Below are 26,258 nucleotides of genomic sequence, written 5' to 3'. Positions count from 1 at the left end.
AAATAGTGAGTGTCTGGGCAGGAAGCAGGTAGTCTGCCAACCATCGGTCCTGGGACCTCTTTTTCTGTTCTAGGCTCTAGCTAGATTTAGGGAGTATGGGCTAGGGGGCCGGGGAGATAGCTCAGAGGGCTGGAGCACATGCCTGACATGCATGCGTGACCCCGGGTTTGAGCCTCAGGACCACAGCCCTGGACTTGTGCACCAAACGATCAGAGCATTTCGGGGTGGCTTCTATTAAAAATTAAAAATAAATTATGTGTCAGAGAAGTAGTACAGGGGCAAGACGCCTGTCTTACATGCAGCTGATCCTGGTTCAGTCCCCACAACACCACCAGGAGTGATCCTTAAGCCCAGAATACCAACTCCCCTCCAAATTAAAAAAATAATAATAATTAAAATAAATAGGGATCAGCTATCTAGAATTCACAAATCAGATCTGATCCACTGTCTGTTTTTGTACAGTCAGTGAGTTAATTATGCTCATCACATTCTTAAATAGTTACATTTGGGGTACTCAGGGATTACTTCTGGCTGTGCTTAGGGGACTGTATACGGTGCCTGGATCAAACCAGGTTCAGCCACTTACAGTGCAAACTATCTCTCTGGTCCCTCAAATTGCATTTTTAAAATGATAAATAAACATCCAAATTAGATCCTTGATTTTGCCTTTTGACCCACATAGGCTGAAACATCTACTATCTGATGCTTCACAGAAAAGGCTTGCCAATGACATTTCAAAAGTTTTTGAGTGAAATATTCCCTCATGCTGTAAATACTGGCCAGCAAGTCACTATTTCCAGTATCCTCGGGGCAAGTTGCTTTTTCTCATCTGGGACTGAGGTTGGTTCAAAGCAAATGACTCTGGTTCTGATTTCTTACATGCAGACACACCTCCTGAGCTGACCAGGAGCCAGCTGGAGAAGAGCTCAGGGTGGACTGGTTTAGCCAGTTAATAGCAGACAGAGAAAGTTCCACTCTGAAAACCCCTGCTCCGTTCAGTGTTCGGAGCAACAGACAGCCGGAAAGCTTTGCTCAAGTCTTTTGTAGAGCTCACCAAAGTTCAAAGCAGCTTGAAATGCCTTTACCCACTGGAATCCCTAGCTTCTACCAACAGGGCAGTCCTTCCCTGGATCTTTGCCACCTCGGACAACTTTCCCATGATCCTCTCTTGTCAAGATAAACAGTCCTTACACTCCTCAAGCAGTTCCTGCAGTCACACTTCTAGACAACACAATGCAACGGAGGATCCACTCCAGCTTAAGCTGGTGAGACACGAACCAGTTCAAACCTTCCCAAGCCTCCAGCTCAGCCTAATCCTGCACGAAGAACACCTACTCTCCCTGCCTGCAGGCAAAGAAAACAGCAGAGTGCCTTTCAGTGGGCTCTGTGCCTTGGGATCATTCCCAGGTGACAGCAGTAGCTAACGGGGAACCAACAAAGGCAACTGTTGCACCAGACTGCTTACCCCAGACCCCAGACCAAAATATTAGATATTGAAAATGGGCTCTCAGAGCTTCTTCCTAACTAGTTTCTCAAGCCTGCTTCTAGCCTCATCCTAGGTCTGTTCTCCACAAGGCAGCCAAGGCTGCTGGTTCCAAACTGCAAAAATCTGAGTCCAGAGACATAAGGCAGCTGCTCAGAGCACCTGCTGAGCTTGAGTGAGTAGTTCAAGTCCCTGGTGCATGTGTGTGAGTGGGAGCCGGGAAGCTTTGCTCTCTGCAGTCCCTGGTGCCGTCTGGCCACCCTGTAGCCTGGTGAAGCCAGCACCACACAGGGACCCCTGGAAAGTGTCGTCATGAACAAGACGAGCAAGTGCGATGGGCAGGAAGTGCAGGCCCTGACTGACGGCCGCACGTGTGTGAGCACAGCAACAGTCCCGGGAGTACTGCCACCACCCTGAGTAACAGCCCCCAGAGAGCACGAGCGGAAACACCACTATTAAAGAGGTGCAAACTGAGAGGCATGCTGTGGTGGCGAGTCTGTGAGCTGAAAATGCTGCCTGGGCTGTTGTTGGATCTCCGATCAGTGCCTCAACAGAAAGAGAGGGAGGGGATAAAAACATTAGGAAGAAACTAAATAAATCCCCCAATGCAAAGACGCTCATTTCTGACTGCGCCTTCTCACATAAACATTTTTTCCCCTTACACTTCAAATAAGGACCCTTTAATTTGGTGACAAAGTCCTGTTGCCATATAAGCATCCCCTGTACAGTCAGAACCTGGCTTTCTGCTCCAGCACCACTGGTCTGCAGTCCCAAGACCTTGGCATGTGCTGTTCTTTCTTCTTTTTTTCTTTCTTTTTGGGTCACACCTGGCGATGCACAGGGGTTACTCCTGATTCATGCACTCAGGAATTACTTCTGGCAGTGCTCGGGGGACCATATGGGATGCTGGGAATCGAACCCAGGTTGGCTGCATGCAAGGCAAACGCCCTACCCACTGTGCTATCGCTCCAGCCCAAGCATGTACTCTTCTGTCACCAGGAATATGCCCACATCTCAACAGGCACATCCTGCTCCAGGGAAGCTAGTGGTTCATTATTAGCACCGGCACTCCCATCTCTAGTTCATACCACACTCCTCTCTGCTGATTTGAGGAATGATTTGATTCGTATATTTTTTCCACTAGGGCCACATGTTTCATGAGATGAGACGTCCTTTCAGTTTTCACTACAACTATAACCTCAGTACTAGATGCTTGGGGGATTCTGTTCATTTCTGTGGTACCTGGGATCATACCCAGGACCCCACACCTTCGAGGAGGCAAGTGCTCTGCCACTGGCTACAGTCCCTGACCTTCTCTGAATCCTGGTCACTAAAAAGAAGAGACAGAACGAGCAAATGACAAGTTCCCATCTGCCACCCGGTCTTGGCAGGCCCGGTCGTGGTCCGGACTCAGAACTGAACTGTTTTTTTCTCTTTCTGCCTGCTACAGATTGCTAATCACAGGGGCTGTATTCCCAGGACCCTTGGGTTGCATCAGGCCCACAGATATGTCTGTACACATCCACACAGTTCTAAAACACAAGGTATTTTCTATAGATGTCTGGACTTGGAGTTTGCTCTAAGAAACGAGACCTCTGATGGCCCAGGCTACATGGTCCTGGTCAGAGAGTGGAGATAGCACCTCCATGGTCCTGCCTCCCCACAGATCCAGGCCACGGTCCTGTGGGTTCCTTCCCCAAGGCTTCTGGGTCTGTCAACATGGGTGCTTCTTCCCCCTTGTTTTCTTTCCTTTTTCTGTGGTCCGGTGATCATGGTTGAGCCTCCTGAACAGACAGGGCCATGCCAGCACTAGGAGCAGAGACCATGGTCTCTCTAGTGGGGCCACGTGTCTACAGAGCTCTGGGAGCTTCTCAACAAAATCTCCCCACGGCCCTCTGGCCACGCTCTCTTCCAGACAGGAAAACTGAAGCAGAGCAGAATGGGAGTGGCCTGGTGTTCCAAAACCAGACTTTTGCCTCCGGAGTCTTAAGCTTAGTTATTCATTTCTTCAACAGGTATTTCTGGATTGCCAACTCTTGTGCTAAGCCTGCCTCTGGGCACTGGGGTCACCCCAGATAGAAATTCCTGTCTTCCTGGAAGCTACATTTGGGGCGGGGGGGGGGGTGAGGTGGGGGTAAGGATTGATGCCAATGAATAATTCTTTTTGGGGGGCTGCCTGCTCTCCCATGGCCGGGCCTCATCCTTCCGCCTGGACCTCCCAGGGACATCCTGTGGCTTGAGATACTTGTCCGATTTGCCTTTGGGCTCTTTCTGGTAGTAGCCGTCTTCCCGGCCTTTGTAGCCCATTGACCTAACAGGCAGAACAAATGAGGGGAGCAAAATTGACTTTGTTGTGTATGGGGGGCAGGGTGGGGAACTCATGGGGCCTTCTGGAAATTTCTCTTTGTACAGCAGAAGTGCTATTATAGGATGAACTATAATAATGCGTGTCACTGTGACAGGAAAGGCCGTGGTCCTATGAAACTGGAGGCAGGGTGGGTGAGGGACTGGAGAGGGGCAACTTCTCCCTTTTGCCTGATGGACAACAGGCTCGGGCTCTAGTTTGTGTGTGTGTGTGTGGTGGCGGGGGTGGGAGTGAGGGAAGGCATATGTATGAGGTCCAGACCGGCTCCGGCCACGACCACGACCATGCTGTGCCTTTTCTTAAGGTCCTGGCCTGTCATCAGAGCCACAGGTGCCTCCAAACACAGACACCCTCAAAAGTATCCAGGACAATGGGGTCTTTCCTGGGCTCGCCTCGCCACTGCCCTAACCTGATGGCTCTAAAGAGGTGCCATCTTGGGTGTCTGCAGGTTTCTGCAGCCTTGCAGGCTCAGCTCGGGCCTTGCTTATCCCACTCTCTCCAAGGCTACCTGCAGTGCAGCGAATCTCCTCCCCTGCGGAGCTCACACCACGGACGCCCTGAGAGCAGCACACCCAGCGGGTGCTCAGGCTCGCATGTTCCTCACCTAGACCAGCGTCCTCCTGGTCTCTGGTCTCAGCCACACCACCGACTCTGTCCTATTCGCCCCTGCACCAGAAACAAGAGCAGCCAAGTGGCCCCCTCCAGGGTCACACACATCTCAGTGAATACGGGAGCAAGATCCCAGGGGGCGGACTCTGGTGTTTGTGGAGGGGAGAACTGGGCTCTTCATTCGCATTTACTCACTGTCGCTGACTCCTAATTCCCTGGCAGGCATGTAGAGCTTTGGAAGCTGGATTCCTTAAGCAGACCTCAATCCCCACTATCCCCCTCATCTCTTCTCTCTCCTCTCTCTTCTCTCTCTCTCTCTCTCTCTCTCTCTCTCTCTCTCTCTCTCTCTCTCTCTCTCTCTCTCTCTTTCTCTCCTACTTTAGTGGAGATGGCTCTGGCAAGGAGGCATGAGCCAAGTTAGACCCTAGGGCTGCAACCAGAGTCTGCCTTCTACCTGTGTTCCCCTGTATGCTGACATCCTGCAACAGCACTAAACCCACCGGACGCGTGGATGAAAGGGACCACCCACCATTTTGTATGACCACACGAGACAAATGCTGTGAACCTTCTAGAGAAACACCCCGAGTTCTGGCACCCGGCTAATTGACTGGGTGGAGGCTGCTGCTCCTTCACCGGCTCACCCAGGGGCCCCAGGGAGAGGCAGATGCTTTTTTGGCAGGAGAGAGGATGAAGCAGATCAAAGATCTAATCTCCCCTAGCAGAACCGATGGGTGCAGCCACCTCAGGGCCACTCCAACCTGGACCTCCAAATCCCAGAAGGCCTTTGCAAGTGTGTCCTTCCCCGGGTGCTGTGGGTTCTTACACCAGACCACCCGCATAACCACCACTCTGTATCTCCTGACTGCTTCCTCATAGCAGGAAAAGGCACGGGTTGCTGTCAGCCGGAAGGGGCTCGAGACTAGTGCTCAGCACAGCTCTGGACCGGAGCAGCCGTGTGCTGCCTCCTGCCCTCTGTGCAGGGCCCTCACCCTTATGCCGGGGTTTCCTTTTACCTCTCTCCTGTTCACACGGCTTTCCTTTCTCTCATCAGCTCCTTCTTGGTCTCTGTCGGGTCTCTTGGCTCTGTTCTTCTCATTCTGCTTACACCTGGCGACCTCGGGGGCCCGGCCGCCCTTGGCTTCCAGCCCATCCTCCTTGCAGGCATCCTCGGAGTGGGGCTGCCTGCTCTCCCGCGGCCGGGCTTCATCCTTCCGCCTGGACCTCCCGGGGACATCCTGCGGCTTGAGATACTTGTCCGATTTGCCTTTGGGCTCTTTCCGGTAGTAGCCGTCTTCCCGGCCTTTGTAGCCCAGTGATGCCGAGTGCAGGGGCCCGGGCGACCCGGACCTTGGGTGCTTTTCTCGGTGGCCCCTGCTGGCCTCCAGCCGCTCGTCCAGCTCGGCTTTGTCCAGCGGCCGGGGCCCTAAGTAGTGCTTGCGATCATGGGCCCACGCGTCGGTCCTGTCCCTCTTGTCCTCCCCGTTCTCCCGCCAGGGCCCTGGGTCTCGCTCTTCCTCCCTCCTGGCGAAGGGAGAGTGTTCCCACGAGTCCCGGCTGTTGCCCCAGTCAGTCCGAGAGGGCCCGGGTGGGCTGTGTGAGGAACTGCAGGAGGCGAAGCTTGGAGTATGGGAGCGCGGGGAAAGGGTGCGGCCCACGGGACTACGAGACCGAGGCCGTTCCGGGCCGTACCTGGGAGGGAGCAAAGGAGTGGGGTTTAGAGTCCTGCCCCCAACACACGCCCAGACTCTGCCTCGATCAGCGTCTCACCCCGCATGGCGGTGCCCTTCTCCTGTTCAGCACAGAACAGGCTCCCCTCATTCTGGGTGTCCAGGAGGGCTTTCTCCCTCCACATCCGGGCCCGGGAGTTGGGGCAAATAACTGGACTGCTGGAGCGATAACACAGCGGGTACGGCGTTTGCCTTACACACCACTGACTCAGGTTTGATTCCTGCACCCCTCTGGGAGGGCCCGGTAAGCTACCGAGAGTATCCCACCCACACGGCAGAGCCTGGCAAGCTCCCTATGGCGTATTTGATATGCCAAACACAGTAACAACAAATTTCACAATGGAGACATTACTGGTGCCTGCTTGATTTAACAAATTGATGCACAACGGGAGGACAGTGCAGTGCTACAGTGCTACATACTCCTGATGTTCTAAAAATAACAAACAACCTTTAACTCCTAAATTCAGAAAAAGCTCACTGACCAGAGGCCACAAAATGGGGTTCCACTTGGACCAGGCCACCTTGCTCACCCCTGGGGGAGAAGCCCAAGGGCTTTAGAACACCATCTGGGTGGTGGGAGCAGGAACAGTCCTATAACAGTCCAGGCGGTTCCTGCAGGACCCACACCTGCTGTTTCCCACCCTTCCTCTCCTCAGGGATTCTCTGCCGGGCAGTGAGAGGGGCAGGCCTACAGCCCTAACTTGGCAGTCACTGCCTCCCCCAAGAGAAATGACGGGGGAAAATGCATGTGTTCACTGTTCAGAGTAAGCCAAGGGTCAAGTAATTTTCTTAGTCTATATTTGGTTCATGAAAAATCAAGGGCTAGCTCTAAACAATATGTGTGCATCCATGTGCGCGCGCGCGCACACACACACACACACACACACACACACACACACACACACACACACCTATACCTCTCTCTCCCACAAAGGAGCAGCTAGGAGGAACTGTAGCACTGCAGCACCTTGCATCTCCCTGTAGTCCAATCTGAACAGCATGACTGAGATGGACCCATGCTGTTCACCGCGCATGCGGAATGGCAAGACCCAGAAAGGTGGATGGTAAGGGCAGGGCACAGTGTGACTGAAACACCCGTCAACACAAGAAGCTAGAGAGTGCCCCACCTCCCAGAATGGGCACAGAACCCTCAGCTGGAGCTCACCTGTCTGCTTCCCGGAACATATCCCTCTCCCTCTGGGAATGGATGTCCTGGATGATGGCAGCCACGTTCTTCCCAGGTTTCTAGGCAAAGTCAGAGAGGTCACCATCAGACTTTACACTACCAGAGGGAAGCACTGCCCAGTCCTCCAAAAGGGGGAGATGCGTCTTTTTTTTTTTTTGCTTTTTTTGGGTTACACCCAGCAATGCACAGGGGTTACTCCTGGCTCTGCGCTCAGGAATTACCCCTGGCGGTGCTCAGGGGACCATATGGGATGCTGGGAATCGAACCTGGGTCGGCTACATGCAGGGCAAATGCCCTACCCGCTGTGCTATTGCTCCAGCTCTAGATGAGTCTTTTTATGGGAAATAAACAGCATGTTCTAGGGGACTGCCTGTGGGTACTGGGTGGGCAGAGAGCGAAGTCACTGAGCCAGGAAGGAAGGAGCCAGTGCTCCCAGGTACTTGCTCTTACCCCTCCCAAATGAAATGATCTGTGTTATTTGTATTGTGAAAGAGAGGAAGGGATAGAGAAAGAGAAGGAAGGAAAGGAGGATGAGGGAACACTGTTGGCCACTCAGCACTGCCCAAAATTTTACATAAGGAAACATTCTCAGTGAGTGTGGCCGGACTCTGCCATGTACCGCGACAGCCTCATCAGCGCATGTGCTGCTTGTCAATGGTGGTGCATGGAATTAAAGAACATGTTCAAGATCCTGCAGTCCAAGAACTGCGGCTTGGTTGCGGGCATCTTGACTCAACAGGCCTTGGTCTATGCCTCTGCCTCTTGCTCCCCTTTCCCTGTTTCTCCTCAGCAGTCATTTGGGGCTCAGCGTAAACCAGTGAGGTAGGTAGTAGATGCTGTACCCACATTTCACAGCTGAGCATGCCAGGTACCCATAGGCTGTGCCCCTTCCAGAAATTACTGTAAGGGCTTGATCCCTGTCCCCACATCTCAACCAAAGCCCTTGATGAAATGTAGAATGTATAATAAAAGACTGATTTTAATGACTGAAAGAAGAAAGCAATTAATAACAACATAAATAAAAGGATGGAAGCATTTTCCAAAAAATATTTAAAAAATTATGCATTAAAGTATATGAAACAGGGCAAAGTTATACTCTGGAGACTGTATTGTAGTGAGGCTGAAATTAAGGGAGAAAACAGACCCCCAAACCTCCAGTCTAATATCAACCTCTGATAAAGAAATTGCTTTAGAAATGGAACCCACTGCTCTTTTCAGCCTTGCTAAGAATGCAATCTGGGGGCTGGAGTCACAGCACAGCTGGTAGGGCATTTGCCTTGGATGCAGTTGACTCGGGTTTGATCCCCGGCATCCCATATGGTCCCCTGAGCACAGCCAGGAGTAATTCCTGAGTGCAGAGTCAGAAGTAACTCCTGAGCATCGCTGGGTGAGACCCAAAAAGAAAAAAAAACGCAGTCTACAAAGGCCCGCAGAGAGTTGTATAGGGCTATACAAACGTGGGGCATCATCATCAATCGTCTCTTAGCAGACGGGAAACCAGTTCTGAGCTAAGACATGAGCCGGTAATCTGGTTGGGACAAGAATTCACATGTAAAGAGCTGCAGGAGGAGAAGTTCAGAGTGTATGAGAGCAGGAGAAACCAGCTGCACGTGACTGTGAGATGGAGGCTGTTCTAGGCCATATCTAGGAGGGAGCAAAAGAGTGGGGTACAGAATCCATGCCCCTAAGAGCTCCCCACAACTGGACATGCCCAGGCTCTGCCAATCAAGGTCACGTGACTAAGAGGGATGATGCTGATAAGGCAATACAGCCTATAGGGGACCACGGCCATGGAGCTCAAGGTTCACCATCCTGCTCCTTTTAAGCTGAGTCTGAGCTTCCGAGCCTATGCCAAGGAGGGAAGACAGACACTTGAAAATCCTAGGTCCTGCTCCACCTGCAGCTGGCTGGATCACCGGGGTAAGGGCTGCAGACTAACTCTCCCCACCCGGAGAGGTGAGAAATAGTCACTTGGTCCTTCTCAACAGCCTTGGGGCCTGGTGGGCTACACAGATGGAAGTCCCAGAGAACTAAGTGAAAGTAAAGGGGCTGCTAGAAAGTTTTCTGTCCTCTGTGGAGGATATAGAAGACTCATGAGTACTGGGAAAATGCTGTAACCTTCTAGAGGAGGCTTAAATTCCTCCGGGTCAATGCTACCCCAGCAGTCCCAGTGCTTTTGAACTTTGCTTTTTGGGCTCTGCATCTCCTCTCAATGACCCCTGCCTGGAAGCCCCGCATGTTCAGCTACTTCTTCTCATCAGTCAGGGTCTTGCAGCGAGCTATCCCCTTCTCCCACAGGACCCTCAGCTCCTGTGCTTACACTATCATGTCTTGTGTCCTTCAACACAAGAACAGCTGGTTAGATAGCACCCAGGGGACAAGCAGATGTGTCCGTGAAAGTCTCGGCATTTTGGCTGACCTGAAGACTCAGTCATTGTGTGTCCATGTAATCAGCCTGACTGACAGCCCTGCAGCCCATTTGGGCCAAGAGTCCTGGCTAGCTGGGAGGCTGGGTGAGACCAGTGTTCCAAAGCCAGGCTCTCCCACTCCCCAAAACTCACAGTGCCTCTATTCCACCCGAAATGTACTGAAGATGTGTCACTGGGCAAGAGAACCTGAACACCTCCTTCCTCAGCAATTCTCTGGTAAAGTGGCTGGAAGTCACATATAGCTTTCAGGGATTCCAACTGGGTTCTCTTCTGTCCCTAAGACTCTACAACCCTGCTATAGAGAAACCCAGGAAACAGCTTACTCTTGTGACCCAGGTCTCCAGAAAAAGGAGGGGGTAGGGGAAGCACTTTGAAGACTTGTCCCTTCAGCTTTGCTTTTTCTGCTTCTGTTGAGCCCTCAAATAGCCCGGGCAAAGTACCCCTGAGGAAACAGTCCAGGAAAAGACGAGCAATGAAGAAACTCTCCTTTCTCTCCCTCTCCTCTGATGGGGGAGGGAAAGTTGAGGGGAAAAACCCATCAAAGTGTCAGCACCCCACAAGGCCTGGTGAGACCCCACCGTGACCGTCAGCCCCTAAACACTCATGAAGGAATATAATGTTTTGCATCTACCTTCCTAGTAGCCGTGGCCCCTTATGCACCCCTGACGTCAAGCAGCTGGATAGCACAGGCCTGGGCAATCAATGCCAGCCAGTCCCCTCAGCCTCAGAGACAGAGCTCCTAGCTCTCTCCTGGGGGAAAAAAAACGGGAGGATGAGAAGCCAGAGCCAAAGAAGTCACTGGGGCCATTGCGCCACCTAGAGGCATGGGACTGCGGGGGTGATCCTGGGAGCCCCTCAGAACAAAGCCAAGGGAACAGAGAGCAGAGAAGCCAAGTCCTAATGACATCACCTGGGCCCTGAGTCCAGCTGTGCTGCAGCCAAGAGACTCCAGCGAAACATCAGTTACAGGAGCCAGGAACTCCCAAGGGCTTCATGAGAACTCACGACAGTTACATTCCAAGAGAATGCAGGCTGATTTATATCAACCCAGGTACCATCATGTATGTGCTCCTATGTAATTAAATGTGCTTCCAGAGGCATTCACATGTCACCCCAGGAAGCAGAAAAGAACCCTCACTAACAGCCAGGAAGAAATGCATTCTAGTCTCTGGCTGCCAAAAGAGTACCCCGAGGTGCCCCCGGCAACTTCGAGGGACCATGGGAGAAATGCAGAATCACTGCAGACATCATAACAGGATTCGAAAGTGATCTGTGCCATGACAGCTGGAGAGGCTGTGAGGACATGCTGTCTCTGTGGCTGATGACTGGGTGGCTAGAAGCAGAGGCCCGGAGCACCCTCTGCATTCTCCATATGCCAAGGAGCACAATGCAGCCCCATGAAGACAATCAGATATGGGACCCAACCAACACAGGCCTGGGATTTAATCATGGCTCCAGTAACTATGCTCTTGTGAGCTCCTGAACTTCTATTAGCCTCAGTTTCTTCCTCTGTAAACGTGAGATAATAATACCTGTCCCACAGACCTGACGTCAGGATTAGCAGATAATGTATGTAAAAGTGCTTGGCAAAGTACTTGACCCAGGGAACTGGGACACAATTAAGGTACATATCCTTGTTAATATTGCTGTACAGTTATAATGACTGTTATTATCTCCTCTATACACCTCACCAGGAAGGATGATCATGAGACTTGAGGAGACAATGTCTGAAAACAAAATGCTTGAAACCAAAAAACTCTTTCTATCCATCAATGATCTGGAAACAGAGGGTCATGGAAGTTACATACCTTGAGCTAGTTCATCAAAGCAGGAAGGGGTGGCGCCCCCATCCTTTCATCTTGCTCAGGTCACATGCTTATCGGTGGGTCTGTTTACCTGTTCTTCCTCTCACCTGACTCACTTTACTCTCCCTACATCTGAGGTGCCCCACCCAACTTCTGCCCACAGCAGACATTCATCTGCCCTCTTTTGTACTACTTCAAACTTTCTCCCCATCAGTAAGGTTTAATTTTAATAGTGCCTTGATACTACTGTTAACCCTAACTGGAAACTTAGTGTAACATCTTATTTGAAAACCAGAGCTCTCCCTGGAAGAAATTCACTTCTAGTCCCCGTGGGAAATCCAGTAGAACCGGAATTTTGTCTGGGTACAGGATGGGTGGGATCTTTCACTTGTTTTAGAAAAGCAGCATATTCTCATTGGTCAGGCAAAAACTGCCAGTCTGTGCCTGAAGTAAAACTGCTGGCAAAGAACCTTCCTGAGCAGTAAAGCAAGCAAAGCAGAATCAGGAAATTGGTCACTGCTTGACTTATTACCAATCTGCATGTGGATACTTGTCGGGGTGCAAGTTCTGGCTAGAAATAGCCACAGCCACTGAGACTTTGTTTTCCGACTCCAGCCTTGAAGACAGTGGAAAGGCAATGGTATATAAATCATTATATAAATGCGGAATAAGCTGAGGTGAATTGGGCGTGAAAGAAAATGCAGACCAAGAAGGGAGATTTAAACATGAATCACAAAAACTTCAACTAGACTCAGTGGCCATGTCGAGAGAATTCCTGCAAACCAATATGACATAATCCATGGGCAAATCCTGGGTTATGACTCCAAACAAAACCTTTGCACCAGTGAAGATATAGGCCAGAGTTTCCCAAGTAGGGGACAGTACGTCCATTGCTCCCACAGGGGCGCTAGAATAATGTGGGGGTAGGGTGGGGTCATAGGTACAATTAGGAACACTTTCTGCTCTTTTAAAGAAGGTAGATTTGGGGAAAGGGGAATGTGGTGAGTCTTTTTTTGGAAAAAAAGGCAGTAGGCCAAAGAAACTAGGAAACCTCTGATCTAAATGGGAAAACCAATAAATATATGAAAAGGTGTTCATGGGCTAGAGAGATTTTGTACAGGGATTAAGGTACTTGCCTTGCACACTGCCTATCCATATTGCATCCCAAAACCACAAGTGGTCCACCAGTAGGCCCTGAACACAGTTGGGTGTGGCCCCCAAAACTGAAACTAAGTTTGGTAAATAGGAAAATAAAAACAAAATCATGAAAAACGATTATACTTTCCCTAGAAAGGCAAAAAGCTTAAAGTCAGAAAAGAAAAAATTGTCAGCAAAAACCTGGACCATAGAGAAGTCTCATTTTAAAAAAAAACCTTGCTAATTAGAATATAAATTTTGAACAACTAATTTTGAAACGCTCTTGTCATCATCCAGAAAAACTGAGTGTACTGAAAACACAGAAGTTTGGGTGCTTGCTTTGCATAAGCCCAACCCTTTTGAACCCTCAGGACCATATGTGGATTCTGGAGCACTTCAAGGGGACATGCTTGAGCACAGAGCCAAGATTAGTCCTGAGTCCTTCTAGTTGTGTCTCGGCCCCCAAGCACATTAAAAGAAAGCAACTGAGGATCAGCTTACTTTGAAATTTAGGAATTCACTCCTACTTCTACTTTCATTTGTGCCCTTTGTTATGTTCTCATGGGCATGAGCACCAGGCCAACACATTTTTGAGCTCTCACAGAACCATTATCCTTAATACTATAAAACTGAAAATGACCCACGTGCCCAATAACAGTAGAATGCATGAATTAAGTTTAGCGTTCACAGAAATTTATATGGCAATACAGACACTCCACCTACACGGATAGCATGATGATAAATGAAAGAGATCACAGGAAACAACCATCATGTATCTATTCTCATGGAATTCAAAATTATGCAAAACTTTTTTAAAAAGATAAACGAGGAAATGATAATCTGTAAAATAAGAGAAGTGAAGATGAGGAGGCTGAGGAGCATTTCCCGGGGGTTATCTGTGTCCTGTTTCTCAGGTTTGATGGTAAAAGTTTATGGGGAATTACAAAGCTTCATCCATTATTTTTAAAGTATATACAGTCACTTTTCTGTATGCATCACATTGAAAAACCCAAACAAAGAAGAAAGGAGAAATAAAACAGCAAAAGAACAATGCATACCACTTTAAAACAAAAATACACTGTTTGGAACTATATGGATTCTTCTTTGGTCATTTCACTTCTGTGAAACTTAGAAGGAATCTTTAGGGTCCTACAACTTAAATATGGATGATGGTAGAAAAAATAAGAGACCAAGGTGGGCGAGAAAAGAAGAAATGGTTACTGAAACCTGTCTGAGTAGAGTAGGAGGTTCTATTTGGGGAATAAGCCTACTGTAAAGCAACCCACCTTCCCTTTCTTACTCAACCTTCAACACTTCCTTTGTGAAATCCCCTGAGGGTCCCAGATAGTTGGTTCTCTCGCATCCCTTTACTTTCTGTACTTATCTTAATGAGAATTTTTCCTGCCCTGTTACAATGATTTGCCATCATAACATGGTACCATGTGATATCTCAAAGAGAGTTGGTAAGGTGAGATCTTTTCCTTCTCTTTTCTTCCTGCCAGCACTTAACAAGTGCCCAGCAAGCTCATACTTGTTGAATGACTGAATGAACAGGAGCATGCTTGATTTACCTTTAGCTGCAATTCCTTGTATCTCTTGGACATCCGAATGAGTAACTTCTCACCATTGATCATAGCAGATTTTTCGTGGTAGTACTGGACCATGGCCTGGGCAGCTTCTGTGTAAGCCATCTCTAAAAAGGCCTAGAAAAGAGAAGAAGGCCACACAATGTCATTGAACATTACAAGGCGTGATTCTGTGTGTATCAAGTTCACGAAGAGGTGGAGTGAGTGAATAGGGATAGATAGAACTGAGTTTCCCTCTAACCCTGGTGGTGGTCTGGAGTTGGAAGAGTGAATGCCACAAACTCTGTTATCATCAGTTTTGTAAATCACTATATCTAAATAAGTAATGAGGTGAAAAGCAGTATTTTTTTTTTTTTTTGCTTTTTGGGTCAGGGGTTACTCCTGGCTCATGCACTCAGGAATCACTCATGGCGGTGCTCGGGGGACCATATGGAATGCTGGGAATCAAACCTGTGTCGGCCATGTTGGCTGCGTGCAAGGCAAACACCCTACCCACTGTGCTATCGCTCCAGCCCCGAAAAGCAGTATTTTTTGTAATCAAAGTTCAAACTCACAATAAACTATAGAAGGCTAAGAAGAAAGTGCCTGAATTTCTTATTTATTTTCCTTGGTCAGTATGCTAAATGTCTGTCTAAATATCTTGATGCTTAAGTGATCTGTTGATTTTTTCCCTAAAAATGCAATATTGTTTAAATTAAGCTTTTCCTTAATTAACATCATTAAGCATGTGTCATATTTGGAACTTGGTAAAATTCTACTGTCACTGTCACTGTCATCCCATTACACATCGATTACTTGAGCGGTGCCAGTAGCATCTCCATTTGTCCCAGCTCTGAGATTTTAGCATCATACGATGCTAAAAAATTCTACAAAGTCAAGAAAAAAATAACCTGAGTCTCCCTCTGGGGCTAGTGATGAAGAATTGTGGAAAGATTTATTTCTGGAAATGTTAAATATCTTGACCTAGATGGTAATTACATGGGTGTATACATGTAAAATAATTAATGGCATTGTACACTTAAGATTAGTGCCCTTCAGTATGCATTTTATACCTCAATAAAAAGAAGAAGAAATCAGTTTGGGGAAGACCTGTCTTTGATCACATCTGTTCAAAGAGACCTATTTATTAACCTCACCAAAAGAGCTCATTATGAGACGGCTCTTCTCCTGTCTGCATGGCTACCAAACATGATTCTCAACTATGTAAATCCGTTCTGGGCTCCATCAGCTCGGGAGCCCTTGGGACAGGAAGGCCCACAAACCCACAATTCTCTGAGATCTAAGGCGATGGGAAGGAGGAAGGAACAGGAAGTTGGTACAGGAGACCTCGAGCTATTCCCTGCAAAAGCTGTTCTTTAGTACTGATAGTCACAAGTCCTGGTTATACAAACTCTTGCTTTCCTTGCAAAGAAAAACAAACCTCCCAAAATTCAGGGGCTCCCTTGACTTGAAGGAAGACCAAATATTTGTGGATTAAGAAGAAAAGTCAGTATTCGCCACAATTATTTAGCACGGTTATGTCTCACCTATTCCCCTCCAACTTCTTAAAGGACAACACTTGGGGAAAAAATGGATTTTTCCATTCCATTATCTACAGAGTTTCTGAGCCGACTCTTCTGCAGAACTGTCTACTTTTCTCAGAAGTGGCTATGGTGGGTTCATTGCTATTACTCCCAATATCTGTTTGGTTTGTGCTATACTCACCATTGTTCTGCTTCTGGTTCCTTGACTCTGAGAAGCCCTTAGCAGTCTGTAAAGGGAGGCTCCGCTATGGATGACTACTTGGAACAGTGTCAGCTACACTGGCTTCCTGCACCCACATTCCCTTTTGCATTTCAGATACACTATTCTCCACACTACCACAGCCTATGGCTAAAATCTGGGCTACTGAGAAGTCAAGATTATTTGGGATTTTATCCCAAAATCTGTCCCACAGCTTTCTAAGTGCCTTTTTCTTGGGGTGAACATATTGGCACCTCTAGCTGTCACCTGGTAAATGGGAATTATACTAACTCACTTGTTCTCATCGCAGGAGTTGAAGCTGAATTTCGGACACTTGTCTAAAATAAACTTAGGTACAAAGACACTAGGTGAGTAGTCTGATCTCAGCTGATGGGGGAAATTCAAAGATCTGAAGTGGCTGGCACTGAGTCTCCAAACTAATTTGTGCCTTAATGAAGCAAAAGGCCAGAGAGTTGCTTAGAGGGTTAGAGTGCCTGTCCCATCAGTGCTATGCAGAAGTACCACATGATCCCCGAAGCATCGCCAGGTGTAGCCCTGGAGCCCCACTTGACTGGGGTGTTTCTGGAGGTCCCTAGCACTGCTGGAACCAAACACTGAACCATCAGGCCTGCCCTGGGCACCTGGGACAGCACTAAAATAAATTTCACAGTTTCATTTCTCTGATAGTCATGAGTCTATTAAAAATGGAAGAGAAAATGTTGCAGAACTGCAAACAACATTTCAATGTTGATTTATTTTCACTGTTGATAAGGAGATCATTTTTCCTGACGGTGATCAGAGTGATGTTATTCAAGGACCTCCTTTTCCCACATATTGTTCTCTTGAAGTTCATTTCCCCACCCCCCATTTTGTTAACAACTTTTATCATAAATATATGTTGAATCCGTTCATCGGTAAGTTTTAAAAATTTATCCATGACATTCTTTAAGTGAGGACTTAATGGTATGATTTCTGGCCATTCCCTATTAAAACTATCCCTTTGTCTTTAGAAATAAAGCAGACCTATTACTACTGTCATCTTGATCAGCTCCCATGGATTATGCTTTCAGCAATCTAGACTTACCAGGCAGACATCAATTCCCCCTTTCTCTCCTGCTAAGAAACTAAAGGTACAGTGAAAATATCTCTTCCCAGGATATTCTTGGCTGCCTCTAAATCTAGGCCATAGCTATGACATTGAGCCTTCATACATGATGTGATATGAATCATCAGATAAGATAGGTTTCCTTTAGAGGTAAGACTGGAGCCCTAGTCCAGCTTGAGAACATGGTGAGACTCGAGTCTATGGGTTCCTATTGTGGAGGCCAGTTTGCTTCACTATGTCCCTGAGAACCTCATTCAAAGCATATCCTCAACTCTATGCAATTCACAAAGGTCTGTACCTCACCAAAAAAGCAAGAGTGAAATAAGGGGGAACAACATTCCATCACCAGAAAACCCCTGTGCTATACCAGCAGGAGGCCAGTTGCATATGACTTCTTTATGTTAAGATCACCCTTTTAACTAAAGAGACGAATTATACGGTTCCCCTCCACCTATGGGGGTAATTGGCATTACTCCTGTGAAAGAGCCAGCCCGAAGATGGTTCTACAAGACATGAGTCCATCATCCTCCAACCTGCAGGAGTGTTGCTAATAAAGCTCTTTCTCAATCTATAAAACAAAGAGGAAAGGAGAAAAGAAGGAATGGACAGAGTGAGGAAAGAAAGAGGGGAAGAGGGGAAGGGAGGAACAAGGGAGGGGAGAGATGGGAAGGGAAAAGGGCAAGGGGAAGGGGAAGCAGGAAGGGAAGGGAAGGGAAGGGGAAATGGGAAAGGAAGGGGAGGGGAGGGAGGGAAGAGAAGGGAAGGGGGTGCAGACCTACCTGATTAGTAGATTTCATAAGGATGTAATTAGTGACCTTTCCAAAGGGCAGTCCCAGGTTGATGACGTCATTCTCAGTGCAACTTCCTTCAGGGAGATTGCAGATATGAACCACGCGGCCAGCACCTGTTTTCCGCTGTGCAAACTGATGAGAACAAAGAGCAATGATGGGCCTTCAGAAGACTCTTCTTCCCTCTTGCACCAAACAATGACTACAAAACTATAATCTAAAATGACCAGTGGAAAACAATCCACCCAGAGACACGTGTTGATTTTCTGTCATATCTTTAAAGAAAGATTTGCACCATTTTATTTTTATTCCCCCCCCCCCCGATTCTTTTTTTTCCTTTTTTAAAAAAAATTTTATTAGTGAAACACCATGAGGTACAGTTGTAGACTTACAAATTTTTGTGCTTGGGTGTCAGTTATACAATGATCGAGTACTCATCTCTCCACCAGTGTCCATTCTCCACCACCAATGATCCCAGTATACCACCCTGCCTCTGTGACACTGCATTCCCTTTTGTTTTCTCTCTCCTTTTGGGTGTTGTGGTTTGCAATAGAGGTATTGAGTGGCAATCATGTTTTTGGTCTATAGTCTACATTCAGCATGCATCTCCCATCCTGGGCGGATCCTCCCAACACCTTTTACTTGGTGTTTCCTTCTCTATCTGAGCTGCCTTTTCCCCCAGCATGGACATCTGGCCTCCAAGCCATGGATTACTTGCACCATTTTAAATGAGTAATCAGTACTAACCAGGGCTACTGAAGATGTAGGAATGGGGATATCTATATGTTATGGGTGAGACACTGTGTACCTAAAACTTTTTGAGAATATCTTAAGCAATAGTTGAAACTTTAAAAACATAGGCGACGATCCCACCATCACAATGTTGGGCAATTTGTTATTGCACAGAAATAAATTCATTGGCATATAAAAACTTGTGTACAATAACATTTATTGCAGTCACTTATATCTAACCCAAGACATTTTTTAAAGTAGTCTGAATATCCAAGAATAGGCTAATGTTTGAGTAACGGCTGGTTTCTGCAAAGAAAAACTAGTCATTAAGGGGAGAAGTCAATGTGTTAAATCATTTTAAAGATGAAGTAGAAATCAGGTAGTCAAGTAACAAGTGTCATATAATGCCATTTTTGTAAAAGAAAATTAAAAACTGAAAATATAAGCGAAAGAGAAGAGTGCTGTAAATTTTTATAATGATTGGAAACAATGATAATATCTGGTATGATGGCTATACAGGGATCAATTCTACTATCTTCTACTGTTCTGCATGAATGATATTTTAAATAATGAAGACAATTTAATGACTATCAGCACTGAGAAAGTTATGGGACATTACATCTTAATCCTCAGTATTGGTTATATTCACAAACTGGAAGCAAGTAATGGAAGAAATGTCTGACTTTTTTCCTTATATACCATATTCTTATATTGATTTATTATTTTTTAATTTAAACAAAGGAAAATGAGTATATAAAAGATTTTCATGAGTGTAATACATACACAGGGACATTCCCAGCAAAAATCTGTAGCTTTAGACTTTCTAACCTTTGTTAGCCTTCGGAGTCCTGGTTTCAAACCAAAGCTCATTCACCAGACCAATAGGCTGAACAAATAATAGAGCTGCTCTAGTGACTCCTTAGGGCCCCACACTCTGCTCACTCTCCACCAGGAAGTCTCAAAAGGATCTCGAGGGAGCACAGTTTGGAAACCAAAACCCGGGGCCTAGTCAAAGCCTAGTCAAAGCACTAGTCAAAGCACTGCTCGGTATGTGCAAACAATCAGCCCAGGGTTGCTGGAAGGGTCAGAATTGGCAAATGCCAATCAAAGGGAAAGAGAAGGACACAACCCCCCCCCCCCAAACCTGGAACCCATTCTGAAGCTACAGTCCCATTTGCATAACCAATTTCTTCTATGATACAGTGAACTTTAACATCTAGTTACATACGGCATAGGTCTAAGACTGCAAAGGCACTAGAATGGAAAGGTCAGAGGTCTCAGTCCTAATGTGGGCTAATACTCATGGTATTAATGGCTTTCTTTGTGTGATATCTGACTTCCGGCTTCTGTCTGATTTTCAGTCAGAAATACTTTTTTAATGTGTTGAGTGCTTTTGAAAATATTTCATGTCTATAGGCTTTTCTATTATTTGTCTAAGACTTGTTTGTTTTTTTAGTGGACCACATTTAATTGTGCTCTACTTAGAAAGCCAGGGATCAGTGCTGAAGTGATAGCACAGCAGGTAGGGCATTTGCCTTGTATGCAACTAACCCCGGTTTGATTCCCAGCATCCCGTATGGTTCCCTGAGCACCACCAGGAGTAATTCCTGAGTGCATGAGTCAGGAATAACCCCTGTGCATTGCTGGGTGTGACCCAAAGAGCAATAAATAAATAAATAAATAAATAAAAGTCAGGGATCACTCCTGGTGGGGCTCGGGAATTGAACCCAGGTACACAAGGCAAGTTCCTTATCTGCTATACCATCTCCCCAGCCCCTAAAATACCTTTTTGTTAAAATTAATTAGGTTAAAAACTTCTATGAGAAAGCTTCTGGGTGAAAGACAGTCAGTAAATCTCTGGTAAGGTTCAGCTCTGCATTGAAGAAATTCAGTTTCCTCTCTCAGATCCCTCTATGCAGTGTTGAGGGGGCCCAAGAGCTTTCCCAAATGGGAACAAAACTTCAACAGAAGGTTCCTGCAGTTTTCAGAGCATCCTCTTCCTTCTCTGAGTGCAATTCAAGCTGCCCTTAAGCTGCAAGGCTTCAAATCTGCCCTTCTCCAGGGCAAAAGAAGAGGAAGGATTCTGCCTCTCATTAGGGGCGAGACTATCTGCATAGAGAACCAAACCCAGCTGGGCTTTCAAGCAGGGCATGTGACCCGCTCCTCTTAACAACAGCAGGGCTGAGGCTGGCACTCTTCTCTGCCCACCTGCTCTTAGCAGGCACGTTCCTGCACCACGCGACTCTGCTGTGACGGGCTGGGCAGACATCTGTGTTATTTGCAGGACAGAGCAGAGAAGGGAGATCTGGGCCCATCTCCACTGCTGGCTGGCCCAGTTGCCTAGAAACCAGGGGAGAGGGCCAAGGTCTCTTTGTCTCCTCTAGATGAAAACAGCAGCTCAAGAGACTTTTACCGGGAGTGTGAGTACAGCTAAAGTTGCTGCTAGAGGGAGCAGAATAGATCTCCTGTGGGTAAACAACCTCATAGCTGCCCGTCAACCAGATGTATCCGTGCAGAAAGGCATTGAAATGCATGGATCTCAAGGAAGGATTTTTCACTCCATTTTAAAAACAATTCTAAGGATGTGTTTTTGCTCCTAAGATTATAATCAGAAATAAGGACTTTACTGACTCCCATGTCATGATAGTAGGGTTTTTCTGTTGTGTCTGAATTTTGGCTTCTGTGTGATTTCCACTTAGAAACTTTTTAAAAAAAAGTGTGCTGACCAAATAAAGGTGTTGGGAGGATCCTCCCAGGATGGGAGAAGCATGCTGAAAGTAGACTATAGACCAAACATGATTGCCATTCAATGCCTCTTCTGCAAACCACAACACCCAAAAGGAGAGAGAGAACAGAGGGGAATGCCCTGCCACAGAGGCAGGGTGGGATGGGGGTTGGAGGGTGGGAGGGATACTGGGATCCGTGCTGGTGGGAAATGGGCACTGGTGGAGGGGTGGGTATTTGATCATTGTATAATTGAAACCCAAGCACGAAAATGTATAAGTCTGCAACTGTACCTCATGATGTCTCATTATTAAAATTTTTTTAATAAAAAATGTGTTGAATGCCTTGCAAATTTGTGATGTAGGATAGTTTAGTCTACAGTCGTTTCTATCACTGGTCTAAGATGTCTTTTTGTTTCGGAAATCAATTAGGTTCAAAATCCTACTTGAGTCATAGAAGCTGTAGATTCTACACTGTAGTTTTATCTGCTTTCACACTATCCCATTCTTGGAGCATTTCTAAAACATGGCAATTATTAGCCTGATGCTGTATGGAGACCTAAATCACGAAGGAGGCAGGAGGCATGTGAGAAGGTGAGAGAGAGGCAGAATGCAGCCCTCATGGTCCATCTAGACAAAAACCTGTTCATGGGAACACAGCGACCCCAGTGCCTCTGAGAAAGCAGTATGATTTCCTGCCTGGATTCACAGTCCTGCTCTTTAACCAGTCCTTAAGGGTCGTGAAGAGCAACAGAATATCAAGGGGAGGATCATTTGGGGTTGGTTGTTGTTGTTGTTGTTGTTCTTCTTCTTCTTCTTCTTCTTTTTCTTCTTCTTCTTCTTCTTCTTCTTCTTCTTCTTCTTCTTCTTCTTCTTCTTCTTCTTCTTCCTCCTCTTCCTCCTCCTCTTCCTCCTCCTCCTCCTCCTCTTCCTCCCTCTTCTTTTTTTTTGGCATTTCAAAAACCCTAAGTTGAGCTTGTCCTCTGAATTTCTTTATCAACAGGTGCCTGATTAGACTCTAGGGCGAGAAGTGTTGACTGGTGTCTCTGCATTTTGATGAATGAAAGTGGGCAGTTAGTTAGCTAGTCACTATTATATAAGAACTCTGGATCCAGGACTTTTCCAAACATGGGCTTCAAGACAATCCATGGCTGTTTGAGGTAACAGTAAAAACTAAGATGGGGGTGGGTCTATAAAAATTCTGGGGGCTCCAGGTATAGTGGAACAAACCTGAGCCTGGATTTGAGTGTCAGTTCAGTCCCTAAATCAGGTGCATGGGAGGAACAAAGGAATTTTGTTTTCTGGGCTTTCATTTCCCAGTGACTGGAGTGAGGGTGAATCTATACCTTTTGATGGGTATGGGAAGGAAGGAGTGGTTTGGGCCATATTGGACAGTGCTCAGGGGCTTTTTCTGGCTCTAGAAGCAAGGGTGACCCAGGCAGTGCTCAGGGCACCATATGTGATGGCGGGGATTTGAACCAGTGTCAATGTGGCTGCATGCTGTATGCCGAGTGAGTGCCTTACCTCCAGGCCTGAGTCTCTACCTCCGTAGTCCTTTCTAGCTATCCATATCTACATGACTCTACAACTAATCTTCCTAGAAGCCCTGCCAGGCAGAAGAGAGAGCCCAGGTTTTCCCCACTCCGTATCCTGAGAGATATTGTGTCATCCTGCACTCTCTCTGTGACTGGCCATTCAGTCAGAAGCAGATCCAGTGCCTGTCTGCATCGGGCAGGGCAGACGGTTAGGCTCCAGTAGAGCCCCTGACTGACAGGGGCTGCCCTTTCCATGAGGGGCTCTGCTTCCACAGAGCTGGGAAGGCTTGGGGTGAACGCAGCACATTCATCGGACCCGGTGCCTCTCAAAGGACAAACCTGCGTCATGCATGCTGGAGGGTCTCTGGGGTAAGGGAGGTCGGAGTCAGACCCACCCGAACCGGGCCCTCAGTTCCCCAGAGACCAAAATGTGAGTAAGTCACTGAATTTCTCTTAAACTGAGTTAGCTTGTCTATAAAATGGGAGAAATAAAACCTGGATTGCATTGCACGTGGTAGTTTCAATGCCAGACACTGGGCATAAAAAGGTTGAAAACCGCAAGCTTAGAAGACAAAAATGCTGCAGAGTGTGGAAAGTGCCCTGGTGCTGAACCTGGTATCCCAGAGGCGCCTATAAAAAAAATAAGTGTGTCTTCCTTTCCTGCAACACCTAAAGGGTACGCTGTGTTGGTCCTGGACCAGAAAAATCTTACTGTGATTCTGTAAAAGAGAAATCTGCAGAGGTCTGAGGAAGGTTGTGCTGATGTCATTAGAGGTGAAGAGGCAGAGTGTCTCCAACGGGTCCAGAAGAAATATACCCAGGAGATGACAGGGTGAGAGGCAGGAGCCAGGGAGGGGCCAGAGGGTCAGTACAGGCGTTACAGCCCATGCCTTGGATGCAGCTGACTTGGTTCAGAGCCCCATACCATACGGGCTCCCTGAGAACCACCCAAGTGGCCTCAGGTAATCCCTTGGCACTGCAGGACCCAAGAGGCAACCTCTGGCCTTTGTACTGAACCACTGGGAAGACTTGCGAGCAAGTTTTGGAAGTCTCCCCAAAATAAAACCCCACTTTTTACAAAAGATTATGGAGACATGCACAGAGAGAATATAAAATACATAGGTCAAAATGTAAGTGGAACAGTGGACCAAGGAAAAAGTCTATGGCAGCTCCTTTGGGGAGGGGGTGTGGGGGTAGGCACACCTGTCAGTGCTCAGGAATTACTCCTGACTGTGCTCAGGGTTCACTCCTGATGTCGCTCAGGAGACCATATGTTGTGCCAGGGATTGAGTCTGGTGTGACCGTGTGAAAGCCAAGCGCCTTACCCACTATACTATCTCTCTGGCCCCAGTATATGGCAGTTCCTTAAGCTTTTCTTGCTACTGTTTTGGAAGTCTGAATTTAAAAAAATAAAAAGTTAAATTCAAAATGACCTTAAGTAAAATTTGAAAGATGTTCCCTGGGGCCCAGATGTAGACAAGTTGAGAGGGAATCATAAGATCCTGCCAACCTGAACTTTTGGTGTGAGGTGTTGATGGGCCCCGTAAAAATCTCACCCAAAGCTGTCCACTGAGCTCCGACCCTGCACAGGTGCATTTGAGACGGCCCAGTGCAAGGTCAAAGCTCTAGGAGTTAAGCTGTCAGGTTGTAACCGAAGCCCTAATTACCAACTTAAAGGGACAATTATTCTTTCCTGCCAGGAGGAGTTTCAGGCCAGCACTGACCTGCAAAGACCCATTGCACTCAGGGCTGGGCACTTCCACATGCTCAAATCACTCATTTACAATGATCTGCTTCTGCCTCTAGTTCACATTCAGTCTCTACTCGCCCTGAAATGTTTCGTGAATGGGTAGAACGAGCAAGATACAGGAAGTTTCTGAGCCCTTCGGACAACCTTGGAGGGAGGCGGGAACCGTCTTCAAGATGACTTCAAAGAACCTGCCCAGGGGCTCGAGAAACAGTACAGTAGGGAGGGCACTTGCCTTGCATACAGCTGACCTGGGTTTGATCCTGGGCATCCTGTATGGTCTCCCAAACACTGCTAGGAGTGATCCCTAAGCACAGAGCCAGGAGTAACCCCTGAGCACTGCCAGGTGTGACCTCCAAAAAACAAAACAAAACAAAACAAAACAAAAAACAACAATAACAAAAGAATCTGCCCCAATCACGTAACTCACAGATGAGCCATGAACATCTGAATGAGGTAAAGAGGCCTGATAGTGAGAGTTTCTCTAAGTAGTTCGGAGGGATGGAGTGCATGCTTCCACACAGATGGCCTGGGTTTCTGGGAGGAGGGAGCTGGGAGGAGCCCTTGCGCACTGCTATGTCATTATGGCCCAAAGACAAAAAGAATAAAATAAACTTTTCCTAGCACTGTAGCATGTCAACTCTATAATGAACCATTGCTTCAGCCTGGCCTGCTTTGGGCATGAGCTAAAAAGCATCTGGCAGAGAGCGTCTGCAGGCCTCTGCTGGTTTTGTGGACAGATATTGGGCAAATGTTTCTTTCATGCTGTTGATTTTGAACATATTATGTGGATCGCAAGTGGGCGTGAGTTTCTAAGCAATGGATCTTGGTATAACTTGAAGAACAGACACAGATGTCTTTAATAACACCTTCAAATATTTTACCCAGCACATTAGCTCTGACTTAGAGTAAAAGCACTTCTGTTGGTGCCAGACTAGCCTTCTGGTGTCAGGTGACTCACTTGGCCAAAAACTTCACCATATAAACTTAAGAGTCACAAAACTGAGAAGTCAGCAAGTCTGCACCCATCACTGGGTTTAGGGACATCAAAGCTTGGGAGCAGTTAAGTGATTAATTCATAGTCAATTAAATAGAGATCTGCGATTGCAACTCTGCTCTCACTGAAAACCTGATCAATCTCCAACATGATAAATTATGGTAGCACTGTAGCACTGTCCTCCCATTGTTCATCGATTTGCTTGAGCGGGCACCAGTAACAATACTTGTTGTTACTGTTTTTGGCATATTGAATTCATCATGGGTAGCTTGCCAGGCTTTGCCGGGTGGGCAAGATACTCTCGGTAGCTTGCCAGGCTCTCTGAGAGGGGCAGAGGAATCGAACCTGGGTCGGCTCAGATTGGCTGCGTGCAAGGCAAGCGCCCTACCCGTTATGTTATAAATCATGGTAAATGTGTCCAAACAAATGGTGTTACTACCCGAACTGGGTTTTGTTTTGGTTTCAGTTTTTGGGCCACACCTGGCAGTGCTCAGGAATCACTCTCAGCAGACTCTGAGGATCATGTGGAGTTCCAGGGATTGAATCTGGGTCAGCCACGTGCCAGAAAAGCACCTTACACAC

The 26,258-nt window shown here is 47.2% G+C and overlaps 1 protein-coding gene across 1 annotated transcript in view; it reads right to left on the bottom strand.

Annotated features, from left to right (window-relative positions):
* RBM20 (RNA binding motif protein 20) overlaps positions 1-26,258 on the bottom strand; it is a 216,637-nt gene that overhangs the window by 15,841 nt on the left and 174,538 nt on the right. Inside the window, exons 6-9 of the mRNA XM_056120919.1 lie at positions 17,934-18,077; positions 14,313-14,444; positions 7,350-7,429; positions 5,471-6,146 (exon numbers count right to left, since the gene is read on the bottom strand). Coding sequence (XP_055976894.1) covers positions 5,471-6,146; positions 7,350-7,429; positions 14,313-14,444; positions 17,934-18,077 — 1,032 coding nt within the window. The remainder of the gene's footprint in view (positions 1-5,470; positions 6,147-7,349; positions 7,430-14,312; positions 14,445-17,933; positions 18,078-26,258) is intronic.

The sequence above is a fragment of the Sorex fumeus genome, unplaced genomic scaffold (genome assembly GCF_029834395.1).
Source record: "Sorex fumeus unplaced genomic scaffold, SorFum_2.1 ptg000043l, whole genome shotgun sequence".
Lineage (NCBI taxonomy): Eukaryota > Metazoa > Chordata > Mammalia > Eulipotyphla > Soricidae > Sorex > Sorex fumeus.
This window is presented reverse-complemented; position numbering and strand designations above follow the sequence as displayed.